Source organism: Lepisosteus platostomus, chromosome 20 (assembly GCF_059453375.1).
Source record: "Lepisosteus platostomus isolate fLepPlt1 chromosome 20, fLepPlt1.hap1, whole genome shotgun sequence".
Taxonomy (NCBI): Eukaryota; Metazoa; Chordata; class Actinopteri; order Semionotiformes; family Lepisosteidae; genus Lepisosteus; species Lepisosteus platostomus.
In genome coordinates this window covers 8,280,884-8,299,418 of record NC_142630.1, presented here as the reverse complement: position 1 = coordinate 8,299,418, position 18,535 = coordinate 8,280,884, and the positions used below count along the sequence as shown (strand labels likewise).

General features: G+C 38.2%; 1 protein-coding gene across 8 annotated transcripts in view; it reads right to left on the bottom strand.

The window, feature by feature from the left end:
• Positions 1-201: 201 nt before the first annotated feature.
• The window catches only part of LOC148644438 (adenosine receptor A3), a 35,396-nt gene continuing 17,062 nt past the window's right edge, over positions 202-18,535 (bottom strand). For 5 of the 8 annotated variants that reach the window (XM_088613773.1, XM_088613776.1, XM_088613775.1 and 2 more), the window contains one exon: positions 15,142-18,405. In XM_088613773.1, the coding sequence (XP_088469899.1) occupies positions 17,531-18,405 (875 nt within the window). In that variant the 3' untranslated portion in view covers positions 15,142-17,530. Of the gene's footprint in view, positions 1,314-13,061; positions 13,174-15,141; positions 18,406-18,535 lie in introns of those variants that run through there. The other 3 variants (XR_015928664.1, XR_015928663.1, XM_088613777.1) reach the window with 3 other exon arrangements.

The window sequence follows — 18,535 nt, the reverse complement described above, 5'->3', positions numbered from 1 at the left end:
TCTCACTTCTCTTGTGTCTGCCCCCACCAGTTGTCAGGGACATCAGTGAATTCTAACAGGCATATTAAATGCGACACTTGTAGGTCCCTTTGATTCTGTTTGCCAAGAGCTCACTTTTTATAAAAACATATTTCATTAAATGTGATACTAATTAGATTCCAATATTCAGCATGTGAACAACAAACCCAGGCTATTATGTAATTCGGAGGGATCAGTGGCCGCAGTTTATTTTCGGAGAATTGTTTTCTTAGACTTTCAGGGCTCTCTAATATGTACAGAGCAAAAGGAACAAGACGGTGGGAAGGGATTTGTGAATTTGTTGTTTTGCGTAGCAAAGTGAGAGCATTGAGGAGAACTCACCTTTACTAGATTGTTCAGATACATCCTTCCAGAGAGCTGGATCCTGTATTGGCCTTATCTCCTTGGTGATCATTGCAGACCATCATCCCCGATGACGTGAGATATCCCAGGATTCCGAGACAATGACAACCCAAAGGCTTGGGAGTGTATTATCAGTTCTGAATCATTTTTCTGTCAGATGAATTTGAAAAAAATAAATGAGTTCCTGAAGCAAACTAGTTATTCACAGCTTGGTCATCATGAGATGTTCTAAAAAATACTTTCATATATGCGAATACTATAAATAACAGTAGAGCACCTTACATTAAGGAGGGAACCCACTTCATCCACCACCCAGTGAATGGTACTGTATGTACCTGTTATCCACCTACATATCATCATCTGCTGCACAGCATAACAGGTGGAGAAGTGAGAAACTATTTCACTAAATGAATTAAGGGTGATATTTAAGTAGATTAGTGCCAGCCTAGAAAACAGCATGTTAAAATCCCTACTCTTATGAGCAGTGTAACTGTAATGACCTAATAGTTAGAACCTCAGCTGAATGTCTCATATGAACACTAGAACCTCTTATAGCATTGGTCTGAAAAGGATGGTACCAAAGAAAGAGCCCTCCTTCTGGTCCACCAACACCTGGTTTTTCTTAGAAGTCTCCAGTCCCAGTATTGACCAGGTCCAGCCTTCCCTGGATCTGGAGGTCTGAGTTCAGGATAGGAAGGGGTGATTCAGACCACAATACATGTGTCCACTTCTGAGCTGGGCTTCCGGAAAAGGGAAACTGCTGTAGAGTACTCCTCCTGTCAACTGCTCCTCTACTTTGGCTGATGGGCTTGCTGGTGGTAATGACTTTTCTTTTGTCAGCCTTTCCTATCCCAGGCAGTACATTAACCTTTTAGCTCCCTTCATCTCAGGCAATGACAGCAAGTGACACCAAGAGAAGAAATGTGATTAACCTGCGAAAGACACAAATATCACTCAATCAAACTGCACTTCAGAGACAGTCCCCACAGCGCTGTCTATCAGTGCCAGAGTGGAGAAATCAAAGCCTACAGATGATTCAGACTCTGAGCTCTCTAATAATAAAAGAATCTCCTCAGTATTTAGGAAAGCTGTCATTTAGTACTATAGGTCCATCTCCAACTCACAGCAACTAAATGATATACTGAGTCATATTCCTGATCTTCTCTATAGCACTGGTTCTGCAACTGGACTTCCAACGGTTCACTGGTACAGGTCTTCTTCAGACGCGTTACTTTTTCAATGGCAACGCATTATTGCCAGGATAACAGGTCTTTCACTGCCTCATTCTGTTAACTCCACTTTCCACACCAAAACATTTTACTTGTCCCACGTGCCCTCTGTCACATACTCAGGCAGATGACGCGTTCACATACGTCTGCAGACAAGCTGCGGAGCAGAAGTAAGTCATTGAAATTGTTCTGGCCACCTCAAGTTTGTTTTCTTTTCTCACTCCATTTTCCTGAAGGGTATCGTCCAAATCAGGACCTTTCGCCACCTTTGCCTTCAGATGTGGAGCCAATCTACAGTCCGGTTCAGAAATACTGTACACGATAGAACGTTTTTTTTCTCTGCGCCTGATCTCGCCATGAAGAAGGGGAGAGAGGACACAGATAAAAGGCTGTCACTGGACTGTGAGGGGCTCCAGATGGCTGTGATGAACGCACTCTGCAGTGCTGCTGCAGGCGAGGTGCAGAGAGAGAGCAGCGGAGCTCAGCCAACCACATTACCTCCTCAGCTCCAGACATTTCCGCTCCCAGAGGAAAACAACATTTCTTCATGTGTGTCACCGTTTCAATATTTCAGCATGCGGTGTCGATTTATCCCACAGCATACAGATATTCCGTTATATCCATTAGATCCAATTCCAAAAACACTTAACATTGCATTATCTTTCCCAAAGATCGATGAAAAAAGGAGGTAAATTCTTCCTATGTGTTTCATGTTGTCCAGTAAATATTAGCAACAGTTATGTATGTTTATGTTATGACCTTTAGGTCACATATTTTTCAAGGCAATTTTAAAGAAATTTGAAGGTTGCAGTGTTCAGACACGAATAGTCAATAGATTTTGAGATGTGAAATATTTTTCTTATATACTCTATATAATCTATATTATATATAGAGTATATTATATATCTATATAATATAATATACTCTATTCTGTTATTTACCACTTCAGCGACCAACTAAAGTAAGTGATAGAAATCTACATAAAAGGAGAATCATCTAGAAGTTCAAAGTAATCACTCACTCTCCCTTGAGAATGAAATTCAAATTGAAATCTCGTTCTTACATTTTGATAAGCGTTATCAAACAAACTCGACATACTGTACATACATTCTTGATCTACAGCATTTGAAGGTGTTACGCCTTGTGCAAAGAGTAAGATCTGTTCTCCAATAATGTTTTTATTCATCTCAGTCAATGAGCTTTTGATTAATATAAAGAGCATTTCAAGTTATATGTTCCTATGTAGTCTCACCTTTAAATAATCATAAAAAACACAGACCTCTCACCTACCCTTTCATGATTACACTGATGGAGTTTAGTTTACTGGGGTTTCCATAACACAAGGTATTGTGGAACTAGGATACCAAACTCCATCAATGACAATAGTAACCTGTAGTCATCTATCTAAAGCAATCCTACTCATCCTTTGTCATACAAAACATGTTACAGACAGGATTTGTTTTCAGGATCACTGCATTCAAGATCAAAGCAAAAAATACAGCGCTGATTTAATTAAAAAGCTTTTAGAGTTCTCCTTTTTCTTGCAGCCCTCCTGTATCAGTCACTTCTTAATCAGACTCTTTCAATCTTCAACATCATTTACCATGGCAGAGATTAATGAAGCCATCCATATTAATAGTGGAATTTAGAAGGAGCATCATGTGATACTCAGAATAGGACTTCGGGTTTGGCAATGGTTAACCGCACAACATCTAATTTTGCAACAGCAACATGATTTGAAAGTACAATTGAAAACACATTCAGAACACTATACAAGAGGAAGCTGGCATGTACTGAAGTAATTTATTTTTGTGTCGTTCTGAAAAACTGCACATTGGGTTTTTTTCCTTAATTAAAGAAATGTATTTGAGTACATTACAAAACAAAGACTCACACTATGTGGTATTTAAAGGGTACTGTTTTTATATTTTAAAAATGTTTTACAGAATAAGAGAAAAATATTTTTTCCTCTACCAAAAAAAAAAGTGTAATCTCTTCATTTAGATCTTTAAAATGCTGGACCACAAGACAAAATGTTATTATTTTAAAATAGTAGCTATTCGGATGTCACAACTCCTCTCAACTGTGTGACTTCATTTTCTGCCCATGTAGGAACTTTAGTATTCTGACATAAATAGCAGTAAAGGAGATTATGTAAACAGATAACTGTTGAGAACACAGAAAGATATTTCAGTGTAGAAACAGAGCGCAATATTGCTAAGCTTTTAGAGATTTATCTGCTCCAGTACGACAAACCAATCTGGGATAAGTCTAATGAGTGATTGATTCCGACAATATACTGTTGTGATTAATCCAACCTTTAACCAGGGCAGACCCAAGGTTCTATATATGATACTGTGGCACAAAAACTCACAATTTCCACAATGTTTCACTGTAAAAAACAGTTTCCACCAACACCATGCATACCCGATCAATACCAAACAAAAGCTTAAATTGCACATATGTGGGAATGTGAAAAACTCAACTCTTCACCAATTCTAAAGCTAAAAATTAATACACACTGTGGCTATTTAAAATGAATAGAGGCTGTATAGTGGCCTCTAGTTGATACCCAACTGTAAGTGCAACCCTTTATTAATCTGGCCTTCCACAATTTTCTTGATTGCAAGAGGAATAAGTTCAACAATCAAAGATAGGGCTTTTTAAAAATGCAGTGCACTAAGTAGTAATCTTGAACTACAGTACTTCCTGTCCATTACTATCATTCCTTCTTTCTCCTCTACACTATGCCATTATTATTACAGATTTTACCTTACATAGACTTTGTGATTACATGTGGACTGAATCTGCAGGTGGGTCTGAGACTAATTCATGAGTATGTGACAGAGTTTCCACAGACAGTGCCAGATCGCTCCATAGACCCAGGTATCATCAGAGCCTACTTTTTTTGTTTCTTGTCCATTTTCTTCCTCTTGATTGTTCCACGCTACTTTTAAAAAAATTGAATAGTGATCAAGGGCAACTTTCAAATACATTTATACCATTTCTTTTTCATTCCAGCTCCAAGAAGGAGTGACAGAGCAGCTACATATTGTGAAACTTATGAGTTTTTAACAATGTAACAAGAACACTAGCAAGCTCACGTCTGATTTTCATACTGGAGCTGAATTGTTATGAAAAATGTCTTGTTCTCCTGTGCCGAAAACTAAACCTAAAAAAGCTATTGGCACAGTAGCAGAAATACAATACTGGTTACAGCTTTGGGAATTTGTATTTATTTCATGTTAAACTTGATTTCCTTTTGGCACACAAATCAATGATATCAGCAGGAGGAGCAAGTCATGACTGTGTAAACTAATGGTTCACTAATTAGCACAATGTCTAAACACCTTCAACACCCCTGCTTGAAGAGTGACACTCATAGGCAGTCATATATTCTATACTGTAGCCCAAGTGCATCTCCCAGGATAGAAGTACAAATTATACAAGAACTGCCCAAGGCAGACTAGTTCACAATTTGTGGGGTTGCACTGTATTTACAATGAAAACAATGCGAGTGGATTCTAACAAAGCTGTGGTAGATCCTTATATAGTTTGGAAATATCATTCTCAAGTCTGTGGGTGTATGCTGTTGGGACACATGCTGTTCCGAGCTGCTTTTTCAAACATGGATTAGCCACCGTACCTGACATCTGTGTCTTCAAAATTACACCGCTACTGCTGAATTGTTGCTATAATCTGAGACGCTTATACAAAAAATGATCCATTATTTCTGTCATAAACGTTCCTGAGCCTTTATAAAATGCCCCGCCCTTGCTGTAATTAGAAAACCTGCTTGTTTGTATGAGAGACAAACTAGAAACACTTTGTCTAATGATAATTAGTGGCCCGCACAAATAAAGAGCCCCGGTTTTGTCATTATTACTTTTCTGCACACCATGTCTTCATTTACAGTACAGTATGTGTTGATCGGTTAGCATTTGTAGTGGTCCCATGTTAAAGGCTAAAGAGCTGTACATATCCTAACCACTTAATCTAAAAATCTCACCAGATGCATTCCGTCACAGCTGATAAAACAAGTAGCTACATCCCTGCCTTGTGCTGAGAGAGTTTCTCAGATGGAAGTGGAGTCACAGGGGGCTATAGTTTCATTATTCTGAAAAAAAAATAAAAATTAAAAACAGAAGGGAAAAAAGTCATACAAAGCTTGGCAATCTCTCCTCGCCACTGGTGCCTTCAACTGAGAACTCATTTACATATCTTTTTTCATCCTGGACAGCAGGTGGAATGAAATACTTTTAAGTTGAACACCGGGCATTATTATTACTGCACAGCAGAATGGGATAGGCAGCAATCCAACAGGCTACCCAAAAGAATTGCTGCCAAATGTTTTATTTTACCTCAATTATCCACACTAAGCATGGTCTTTCATTAACTATTTAAATACTTTATGCATTGTTCATTGAATACAGAACTGTGTAAAGTGATGCCAATTTTATGTTTTAAGTATTGAAAATAAAATGTGTAATTATATACTGTTTCAGTATGAACATCCAGAGTTAAATATACAGTATATTGGAAAACATTTTAAAATCACAGTTGGAGTGTTTCAATGTCAATTTTGAGTACAACAATCACGCTTTTCCAATTAATTTCTGCCAAGAGAAGTGTGAAGATACTCGTTATAATTCTTTTAACTACAGTATAGACCAACCTGTTCAAACTTACAGATATTTTTAAAAACAAACTCACTTCCAGGGATTCAATCTAGACAGACTGTAAAACCCAAACCCCTCTCCCCCTGTTCAACTGCCACCTCTACAGAAGCTAATGCTTATAGCCCCGCCTGCCACTGGATGGCACCAGCTCATATCACAGATAATCTTACCCTGTCCTGTCCCACTGCACCAAGGACTGCCTCCAGAATCTGCTCCAGTGCAGCAGAGCATGTGGGGACGTTGAATTAAGCAGAAGAGGTGAGCAGGTTGTCATAAGGATATACAAATGTCTGTGTAAACAGCAAATCCTCAAGGTTTACCATTTTGTTTATTGTATGTGTGTGTTATTAGTATCTATTAAAAGCAAGGAAACAATAGTATGACCCGACACATTAAGCAATATCTATGTCCATATAAGTAAAACATTAAAAAGCTGGTTGCTGATTCATACACTTAAAAAATCAAACTGGACTGTAAACACCTATGCCTATTCTGCGAATATCGGCAGTATTTTAGAATTAATGTTTGCGTTAGGATTGCAATTACAGTTACAGTCAAGATTTTGAACAGATATTCCAGTTGCTGTGTCATTTAACAGTTAGCTTCAATGAGGTGTCTCCAACACTCCCACATCAACATTCCCCAAGGATTCGAGGAAGGAGTGTAGTTTCAAGTCTACATGCCCTTCATCTATTGGTGTCTCACTTCTGAACTGCCTTCTGGGTGTTAACTAACATCCACAGAGACCTCCAGAACTAGAAAGAAACCTTCATAGTTAAACCCTTTCTTCTGTTCCTGTTGCAATACACTTTTAATTGATATTTATCAAATCTTTTCAGTGTGGCTTTAGACAGTTACAAAACTTTGAAGGAGCTCTTTTTAAAGTTGCTAGGGCTCTCCTCATGACAGCTGAATCAGGAGAATTAATTTCTTTAGTTTTCATTACATTTCAAAACCATTCTTGCCATGACATTCATGCAATGACATTCTACTTACTCAACTGGAGAAGTATGACATCTCTGGCACCACTCTTAAATGGTTTAAATCTTACCTTGCTAAGTGTCAACATTTTTAGTTCTGATGTTGCATTTATTACTTCCGGTGCTCCTCAAGTCTCAAAACTTGACCCTCTGCTGTTCAGTATTTGCATGTTTCCCCTTTTCTTAAATACTAAAATGACAATCTGAAAAAACATTTTTATATAGATGTGACTTAAATTTGTCCATGCCAATTTCATACTAAAGCCACTGTTTTAGTACTCTCTATTAAAAAAGCTTTAACTTTTTAATCTTGAATATAAATCCAATTGCTGTAAACGTCTGAATTGTCAAGGCACTGTATTGGAGTTTTGATCCGAAATGAAGAGCTTGGGTGTAATCCAATACTGGTTTGCCCTCTGAACCTCATATGCTGAATGTTCCAATATTAGAAAAAAGACTTTCCATCTGAGAAATATTACCAAGCTGTGTACTGTGCTTTCTGTGTTTTCAGCTGAAAAACTCATTCAAGTCTTTCAAGGCTTTGATTATTTGAATGCCGTGCTGGCAGGAGCTTCTGAAACTACATTCAACATGCTGCAATATGTTCATGTGATAAACTGAGAAGTGGATCCTTAAAGAAACTGATATCTTGTCTCAAAACCCAGACACGATAATGTGGCTTTGAGCCAAATTGGCTCCTGATCACTGCAAAAAGCAACAGAATTAGCAACAGCTGGTCTGATCGGGTCTAGAACTCTCTGAGCAGTTGAATGAATAAATTCCACAGGAGGGAAAAGAGCTTATAGGATAGGTTAGTTGTAGATGTAGTCATGCTTTGGACTTTAATTAGGAGGCTTACAGGACAAGCCATGAAGAAAGATTTAGTCTGCATCTCGATTCCACTTGGGGAAAAAGAGAAGGGTGGAGAGGACTCCATAGCTAGGGTCTTGATAGGGCTGGACGGAGATGGCTAACAGGCCTTTAGGATTCTGCAAGATGTGGTGTAACTTGAAAAACATCTAGAGAAAGCTGTACTTTCTATTTCAGCATGGAATTAACTTTTACTACCTTTACCCCAAGGCAGATTTGTGTATTTCTCTGCTTATAGTGCTTGGGACCAGCTTTCCCTGTCCTATAAGGTGTATGTTTGTGCTATGGGCTGTCATCTAGCAGACAAATGTATCTTGAAAGTGAAGTGACTACCTGCTAACTTTAGAATTTAAAATTACAATTACAATGTACTGGCAATATGATTTCATTCTAGAAAAATTGAAGATGTTTTACACATCAAACCTTTATTTTCAACTACAAAACAGCACCTTTAAACAAAGGTTGAGTAAAAACTATCTAGTATCAATATTGTGTTTTTAAATAAATCTGAAAAAATGAACAGACCATGTGCAAATAGTGTCCAGACAAGCAGCTCTATATGACATGACAAAAATATCATATTGACCTCTTTTTGAATTCCACATATAGAAGATTATATATAATATAATTAGTATGGTAACATGAAACACCTCAGATAGAGAATTAGCATACATAATAAACGGAATTACTGCAACTATAAAATGTTCAGAAGTATATGCTCCAATTTTAGAAATTAACTAGGAAAAGAAGGCAAAGAAAATCTTGTACCATTGGGTAGATCAAAGAGGTATCAATGTAAAAAATCAAGACCATATTAACAAATACATGGATAGCATTTCAGGAACACCTGGAGCGATCTCATTACAGTCTATGGCTCTGTACAATCAGAAATATTTAGCACTCATCTGCTAAACATGAAACAGGATGTGCAGAACAATCAGTTTCATTATCACGTTCAGACAGAAAGCACTTTGTGTCTTGAAGGAGGTGATAGGCAAAATTATGTTCTTACAGTACTGCAACCATGAAAAACTGATTTGTCTGGCTTTTAAATTGTGTTCTTGTTTGGAATGTTTAATTTTTGTATTGCATAAATGTAAAAACAAGAGCAAATACTCACTGTGCCCAAACATCTATCTCTGTCCTCAGACAAAAAGCAAGAACAAGCCCAATGCCATGACAAGCAACAGTAAAAGCATCCTCCTCTTCATCAGATAAGATTAAGGGAATTATAATGTGTTTGTATCAATGTCATTGTGACACACTCTATCTTAATTCTAACTGCCAGTGTCACCTTAGTTTTTCATGTTTTTAGTGCTGACTGCATAGAGTTTGCATGTTCTCCTCATTTTCATGTGGATGCCCCCTGCTCGGGTTTTCTCCCACAATCCAAAGACATGATAGGTTAATAGGTTTCTGTAAAATTGCGTCCAGTCTAGCATGTGTCCCACCCTGTACCCAGTACCTCCCAGGGTAGGCTCTGGGCCACCACGACCCTGAACTGGATAAGCGGTTATTGAAAATGATGCGATGATTCTCAAGTCTGTGGGTGTATGCTGTTGGGACACATGCTGTTCCGAGCTGCTTTTTCAAACATGGATTAGCCACCGTACCTGACATCTGTGTCATCAAAATTACACCGCTACTGCTGAATTGTTGCTATAATCTGAGACGCTTATACAAACAATGATCCACTATTCTGTAATAGGACTTCCTTTATACAAGCCTTTATAAGATGTCCTGTCCTTGCTGTAATCAAGACACCTTATTGTTTGTATGAAGGGCAAACTAGAAACAGCATAATGAGAGTCAATGGGACAGACAACTAACAGGCTACCCTACAATGTCCTCATCTACATACTGTTTTGATGGATTAACATTTGTAGTGGTTCACCTTCACCTGAAGCTGAAAGAAATCCTGAGAAAACAAGTACAATGGCATGACGAGTAACAGGGAAAAAAAAATGTTTCTAAAACTTTATTTTAAAAAAAGAAAGTATTGCCACGTTGATCAGATCAAGTTTAAAGGTGCATGGGTAAAAATGCACCACTGCTGATACACACTACCCTAATTCTAAGTCTGCCAGTGTCTGCGCTTGTCTTTTAATTGCACTCCAGGATTTTATCTCTTTCATGTTGTTCTCCTTTCAGGAAAGATTGCCCAGTCTTCTTCTTTCCAGGTTGCTATTCACTTAATTCTTCTCACATTAAACACGAGATCTTCTCGATGAATCGTCAGTCTTTACCTCAATTAATCCCAAAGCACTGCTCATTTAATTTCATAGACCTTCTCATCAACTCTTCACCTTGTCTTCATTGATTAATAAACAGAGGAGTATTCAACCTCATTAAATCTGTTGCACAATTCTTACTCCTCACCACCCACTATTCATTTTAACACAATCAGGCACCAGAGTATTCAACGTGATTAAATCGGTTTCGCCCAATTCTCAGTCTGCAGTAAAATGATCAATTTATGTCTTCACTCTTACTCTTCAAAGCACCAAGCACCAACAGAGCATGTGGGGACTGAGGCACAGAGGCGAGCAGATTGTCAAAAGCATATACAAATTCATGGTCTTCACTAACAACCAGTAACATTTCCAATCACTAACCCTCTCATCACACAGTCTTTGAGACCATGCATTTGTGTACTAATGGTAAAGCATAGGGAATACCTGGGAGTCATCCTATACCATCTGGACTTCTCTCTCACAGCTCTGGGGAGAAGGTACAGTGCTACCTTGCCAGACAATGCCCTACTCCTCCAGGTACTAACACCACCAGTCAGCCCTGTTTCAGGTCTTCTCACGAAGCCACCTCTCACCACCTCTCAGTCATTCGTGCATCTTTGGAAGCCATTTGTACCCAGTGTTGCTCAACTGATACTGCTGTTTTGAAATATATACTCAGCTGTGCAAAGATATCAGTCATCCCAGACAAAGTAAACTGGAAGTGAGATGCTTGTCATTTCACATAGGTCAGAGTCTTCAAAAATGTGATCACTGTCACTCAAGGTGTACTAAACATGAGGAGCCTGTAAGACGTGTTGCAGTAGTTCATCCATCACATCTACCAAATCAAACCAGACTCATTGCCAGGCCTTGTCTTTACATGATCATAAAACTAAAAAGGAGGCAAGGTGGTGCAGTGTTTGGCATTGCAGTGCAGGGGCTCTGGGTTCAATCCCAGACCAGGGGTGCTGTCTGTGTGGAGTTTGTATGATCTTGCAGTGTTCACATGGGTTTTCTCTGGGTGCTCTGGTTTCCTCTGACTGTCCAAAGACATACTGGTAGGTTAATTGGTTTTTGGGAAAATTGCTCCTTGGTGTGTTTGTTTTTGTCGTGCCCTGTAGTGGAGGGGTGTCCTGTCTAGGGTGTATCCTGCCTTGTGCCCATTGCTTGCTGGGATAGAAAAGTGGCTCTAACACAACCCTGAATTGGATGAAGCAGTTAGAAAACGGATGGGAGATTTTTGCAGTCATATAAATCCCAGTTGTTCCACAGCAGATGAATATACAATAGCAATTAATGAAAATTATTTTATTTCTGCTATCTTAATAATAACTATTATAATAATCATCATCATCATTTTTAATATTGTTGTTGTGCATGTCAGTTTTTACCCTCTTGATAGATACTCCAATATGAAACGTTCGTTATAATTGGTAATGTAAAATATCACATAAACTTAGCTAAAGTGTAAAGAAACCTATCCATTTCTGAATCTTTATCCTTATTGTCATATACTGTACATATAATTGTAAAGATTAAGATTATCCCAGATTAAGGTTATGATCTAAAGCCCTCTATCTAGTTCATCATCAGCACCAGTAGAGCACAGAAAAATGTCCCTACTTTCATTTTTTGCAGTATTTCCTGTCAGGTAAGGCTCACAGTATTGTCTCAGCTTAAGCAACAAACAGAAAATAGCGGAATGATAACGGTACATGAAAATAAACTGTACAATACTACAGACTGTCACACAAGGCTATATTTCTGAAGTATTTGTTAACACCATTGTAATATTACACCACTTTTTCCTCAAAACAAAAAATGTTTTCATTTTAAGAAAATGGTGTCAAATCTCATGTGACTGCAAATGCTTTGCAAACATTTGTGTCCCGCACAAGAAAAACAGTTTAACACTCTATATAACAATCCGAAAACTGCAGAATATTAATGCGCTGCATTTTAAGTAGATGTGTCAGCATTTAATTATTTGGTCTCTGAAAAACACATTGCTAGTGATTGTCTTGGGATATAATTGGAAAGCAGCTGGGTTACAAAATTACAAAATACAAACAGAAAGCATGTTGTCTGTCCAAAACATAATTAAATAAAGGAAAGTAATGCTGATGATCTTTGGAGAGCCCTAAAAAATGAATAGGGCTGTCAGTCTCTCGCCCACAATGCCTAGACAGTGGTAAAGGGCACAAACAAACTGAAATACCCACCCTCACAACACACAGACATCCTGGCAAATGCAGGCCTAATGGGATTTGCACAAAGGCGTGAATAATTATGCTCAATGAACTCAATCACACCATAATGTGCAAAAATAGAAAAATGAACTCCATTAACACATGCCACCAAGTGCACACCTTCAACAAACTCCAATTGATTTGAATCAGAAATACTGATGTTAAACTGCATGTCGGCACACACACGCAGTATCAAAGGCTCTGATGAGATCTCACATTGTTATAAGAAGCTTCTTAAATCAAGATAAATAGAGATTGTAGAGTGATCACATATGCATTAACACTGATGTTCTGATATGTTGCAGACCACCAAAACATACCCACACTACAAGTACAGTTACAACTTCAGTAGTTTGGTCATGTCCTAAATATGATGAAATGAGGTGACAAATATAAAGGGATAGCAGATTTAACAGTTCAGTGTTTGACGATAACTCACCTGGCTGAGGAAATGGCAGTCTTGGCTGTAAGATCAGTGCTGTCACAACCCCACTCACTTACAAGGAATGAACCAGAGCTACAAGGGTTAGTCTGCAGTGGAGCAAGGGGAGCTAGAAATAACATATGGAAAGTTGTGGTAAGCAGAGTATTTTTCTGTAAGAAAGCAGAAGAGTGATATTACAATTTGACCGCCTCCTGAACTTATGTTTAGAAACACTACTTCAGTAGTTCAGACAAATTTTAGTTATGATGAAACAAGCTGAAAAATACAGAGGGATGATGAATTTAATACCTTAGTTTTTGGAAAGAAGATATAAGCACCCTGGCTTTTAAGGTTAGATATGTCACAAACTCCCAGATTTAAAGGAGGCCTAAAACACAGACGTAGATTAAATTGAGTCGATCTTGTAACAATACACAGCATTTACATAAATATTTTTTGAGGGAAAAACGTTCTATGTCTGAAGGGGAATACAAAAAAAGAGGGGTGAAAAAAGAGTCATAGCTAGATTGAAATAAAATAAAAAGCATTCATTTTGGAAACTGCACAGAGACATTAACCTGCAGTAATTGTTGGTCCCCCATTATGAGGTCATTACTGTAGATCACTAACAATTCTGATTAAAGATGAGTGACTTCACATTTAGGGGACATTTAAAAAAATCAAATTCATTCCAATCTTTAGAAGTAAACAGATTTTCATGTACAGAAGTTAAGGACACACTATCGAAATCTATTTACTACGAAATGATTCCTGCAGCAAAGGTTTTCAGAAAATTGAAAATGTTTATGACATAAATCTCATTAAACATAAAATAACCAAGTACCTTATTTGGCCACTTTATCTCACAAAATGTTGCCTTTTAGCTTTTTAGCAAGCATTCATAGTTGTTCTGCAACGTATCTAGCTTGTTGCTCTTTCCAGTTTTACCAAAGCATACAAATACTTAAGGCCATTTTTGGGGAGCAACAGATAGATTTTTGGGATGATAGATTTTATCAGACAGCATTCACTCTTAATCCACAAAGAAAGTAAAAGGAAAACATTCTTAAATAATGAACCACACTATCTTACCAAGAGGCTGACTTTGATGCAAAGCATAATTCAGAAGACAAAAAGTGGTTAATATTAGTCTTATCCCTGGCACAAATGTTAAGTAGTGCCCTCAGAAATCATTTTCCGACCTGATATTGATGCAGCGGACTTGGGGGCACATAAGTTACTATAAGTTAATGATTTTAATTTTTTAAAAATCTCCTGTATCTGTGTCATTGCTTTAAATGATCTTTTGCGGGAAGGCTGTCAATAGGCAGTAATAGCATATCGATCTTTTTCTGTCTGCCTATATCACACCATGCCTTCCACTGTGCAACATCGATTTCTGAACATTTCAGAACCATTCTTTTACACCCAAAATTACGATTTAACTTTCCAAAAAGATGACATCGGAACAGATGCGATGAGTCTAAATTTCAAAGTCAAGTTTTAATAAAGAAAATAAGCTTTTGAATTAAACTACTTACAAAGAATGTGCATGGTTATTCTTCCACAATAATCAAAACATTTTTCCTTTTGCCAGTGGGAGCCACTTTTAAGAAACCGACAAGGTATTGGGATGGACTGTGTAAGGAGAACTCAAGTCTGAAAAAAACGCAGATGTTCCAACAGTGTGATCCCATTTTCCAGAGGTTACACTAAAAATAACTCACTCACTGAATCCATTTAATTAATTTATGAATCCCCAGGAACAAAACTCCTTTATATTAATGCCAACACTTTTTGCAGGATAAATAAAAAAAACTGAGCAATCTTGAGAAGTGATTCCGAAGAATAAAATTGAGAAATTCTCATCCCGTAAAGGCAGCTGAGTGGGGATACTGTACATTATCAGAAGACAAGCTGTGAAAAGGCTCTTAATCTCCCTCACCTGGCCCAGTTAGCAGTGATGTGCGCTAGTCTACTTTCTCTCTCTATCACTACTGAAGCAAATGTAATTGATTGTTTTTGGCAGAACAGTATTCTTATCCAGCAAAAATCGTATGATATCATATGTCAACAGGCTTTTGGAGAAACAAAAAACAATCAAAAATTTTATTTTAAAAACTCTATTAGAAAATATGAAAATTTGCCATCTCTGTGAATAGTGCAATGCTGGTAATATACAGTACATTATCCACATATCATCTGTAAATGTGTTCATTAAGAGAAGTACATCCATAACAATTATGCAGACTCTGAGGAGTAGAATGAAAGTATAATCTATACTGTAGGTGTGCAATAAAGTTAAAGCAGCATGTTTACAGTCAAATTAACCAATTGTCTTTAATCTACCAATTAAGTACCCATTACATTTCCATTTTATTAAATTACACATTGATTTTAATTTTCATCAGATGTCACTATATTTCCTTAAAAAGAAATTTCACCCCAGGTATAATTACTGGACAGAGCGCAGACCAGCAGTTGTATAGCTAAAATAAAAGAAACCAAAAATGTGTTAGAGAATATTTAGCCAGGTAATGTTACAAATGATTGGCCAAAAAACTGAAAGCAATGTTGGTAGAAAAAATAATATTTTTATGCACTAACAGAATGTCGTCTCTCACTTTATTGCCCAGAAAACTTTGCTTTACCAACGTAAAATTGGAATTCATGTTTGTTGTCTTTGATAGAACATTGCAACAGTGAAAAAAACAAAATGGGATTTTGTAATAATAATCTCTTTTTTATAATAATACTTTTAAAATGTTATTTTCAAAGTCAGATCAAAATGTTTTTTGTGCATGTACCATATATTTGTATCTATCCCTGTATATTCACTTCAACAGCACATCAAAACTCAATGCTGTCGATGTGAAATAAAATTCTCTATTAATTAAACTAAACCATGGCTTAAGAATATCGAAAAATCTTTTTGCATTAGGGAAATACCATGATTCAAGTGAAGACGCTGTGATCACTATCTCCTCCACTGATTAAAAAAACAATTCAGAAAAAACATCCAGCTGCCACACTTGACATCAATGACAACCAAGGAAAACTGTTACATCTTTCTTACTTCTGTTGTAATTTTACTGTATAGCTTTATTTTGTAAGTGAGGACTGGCACTACAATGTAACAAGGAGAGTGTGTCTGTTTAGGTCGGTGGTTCACATTCTTGGTATCAGAGCATGACTGTCTGCTAACTTTTTTTTCTCCTTAACCACTGGTGCAAATTGATGTATAAAATTGATCTGCTTGTTCATTTTTTTTCTGCATTTAGTCCTTAGTTTCAGTCCTTATGTTACACCTAATGGACTCAGCATATAGAACATTCACTCCTCACTCTCTTTCACTACTCTTTATAGGTAATCAATTTCTAGTAGACTGATGCAAGTGAGTCTGATAATGTGTTTTTTCTCCCTTCAAACTGGTTGCATTCCAGCTCAGGCACCTGGGGGAAATTTTTGGTACTCCTAGCACAGGGCTCATAAGAATTACAAACTGCATCCAACTAATTTAAAAACACACCTAAAGTAGAAAACCCAAATCAATCTGTGTACGATTAAGAACTTCACTTAATCTGAAACAAAAACCATAAGACACGGGGATCCCCAAAAATGAATACTGAGAACCTCTCTTTAGGGAAAAGCAATGAACCCATCTTTTGAATCTGGAGAAATCAAAATGCTACCTTTTCTTTCCGTGATGATGTCTGTATACTTGTAAAAAAAACTGATGCTAATAGTGTACTGGGCCTGTCGAAAGTAAAAAAAAAAAACCTGCTGGTTTTTATTGTTAGGAACTGCACTCTGTAGCCTTAAACATTTGTTCTCAGCATTCCACAGTTGACACTATTGTTTCACACCATAAACGAACACAGTAAAATAATGCAGTTTGAAAAGTGCTTCATTGATTCCTGTTTTTTGTTACAAGTACTGTATTGAAAGATTAGGTATTTTGCTGTTTTGCTCTCAAGCAGGATGACCTGTCTTCTCAGATGAAGTAACATACAACAATACGGTCTCAACTGAAAGTGACTGGAATAATACAATTCAAGTCACATTTCAGTGGTAGTAAAATCCTGCATTAACAATTGACTTGAACCACTGTTCGTATTTCCTCTGAATAAAGTTAATTAAAAGGACAACATGCACTCAGAGACAAACTGGGCCAAATGTTCCAGAAATTCTTCTATGCTAATATATAAAATAGCATCATATTAATAAATAAAATACTTTCTCCACTTAAATTTGGGATAATCTGACATTTGATGACAATTACCAGCTTTGCTTTTCTCACAGTTCATCAATAAAATGGAAACAATCGTCGATCTATCAGGCTTCTTAAATAGAAAACCAAGACAGACACACAGTGATAAATCAAGCGTCTTCTGTACTGTACAAACAAGTCCAATTGGCCAAAACTAAAGAGAATCCCTGGAGTTGGTTGCTTAGTCCCTGAAGTGAAGTGGATACCTGGAGTCTCAGCTCTTCTCTCCATGTGGCGGCACCGGCTCCTTTCGAAACAGCACGGCCACCCCCTTTCGGAAGCGCTGGTCCCGCACGCTGTAGATGATGACATTGCAGCAGCTGTTGGAGGTCAGGATCCAGAAGGCGAAGAAGGAGAAGTTGCACCATTGATATCCCACCACATTGCCCAGGACGAAGACAGCAATGGGGAAGAAGGAGGCCGTGAAGGCAAATGTCAGGATGCCAATTGTCTTGGCCGCTTTGATGTCCGAGAAGGATGGTCTTTGTGAGCACCCGCCAGTGCTACTGTCCCCTCCAAGACCCCCCTCGGCCAGGAGCTTGCGTTTCTGGGAGTAGCGCCGGATGCTGGTGAAGGACATGACATTGACCACCAGGGTTACCCCTAACAACGTGAGGTCAAAGGCAGGGAAGAGCAGCAAGACGTTCCCCTTGGGCGGAGGGGGCTTACCATCCCACAGGGGGGCGTAGTTGCACATGCGGCTGCACTCGTTGTACTCCAGCGTGAAGCCATTGGTCAGGATTAAGGGTGCCAGGGCTAGAAGGAAGCTGCCCACCCAGGACAGGGCGATGAGGAGCAGGATGCGCCGATGGGTCAATATGGAGTCCTTATGCAAGGGTTTCAGGATGGCCACACAGCGCTCCACGGTCATCAGGAAAATGGTGCTGATGGATACGAAGGTGCAGCCTGCAAAAACTGGGCCAATCAGCTTGCAGGGCTGCCAGGAGCTTCTCAGGCCCCCACGTGCTGCCACAGAGTCCCCCTGGTACCAGGCAGGGGGTGTGCTGGTCACCATCAGTGTGATCTCTGTGTAGACGGAGAAGGGCACCACCAGCAAGCCAACCATCATATCTGCCAATGCCAGGGACACTGTCAGGGCAAAACAGTAACCGGTTTTTAATATTTCTGCTTTTTCAGTAACATGATACAAAACATCATTGCTCATTAATACTTACTACGCTTTGCTTTTTTCAATCTCTGGAGAATATTATACGAGCTG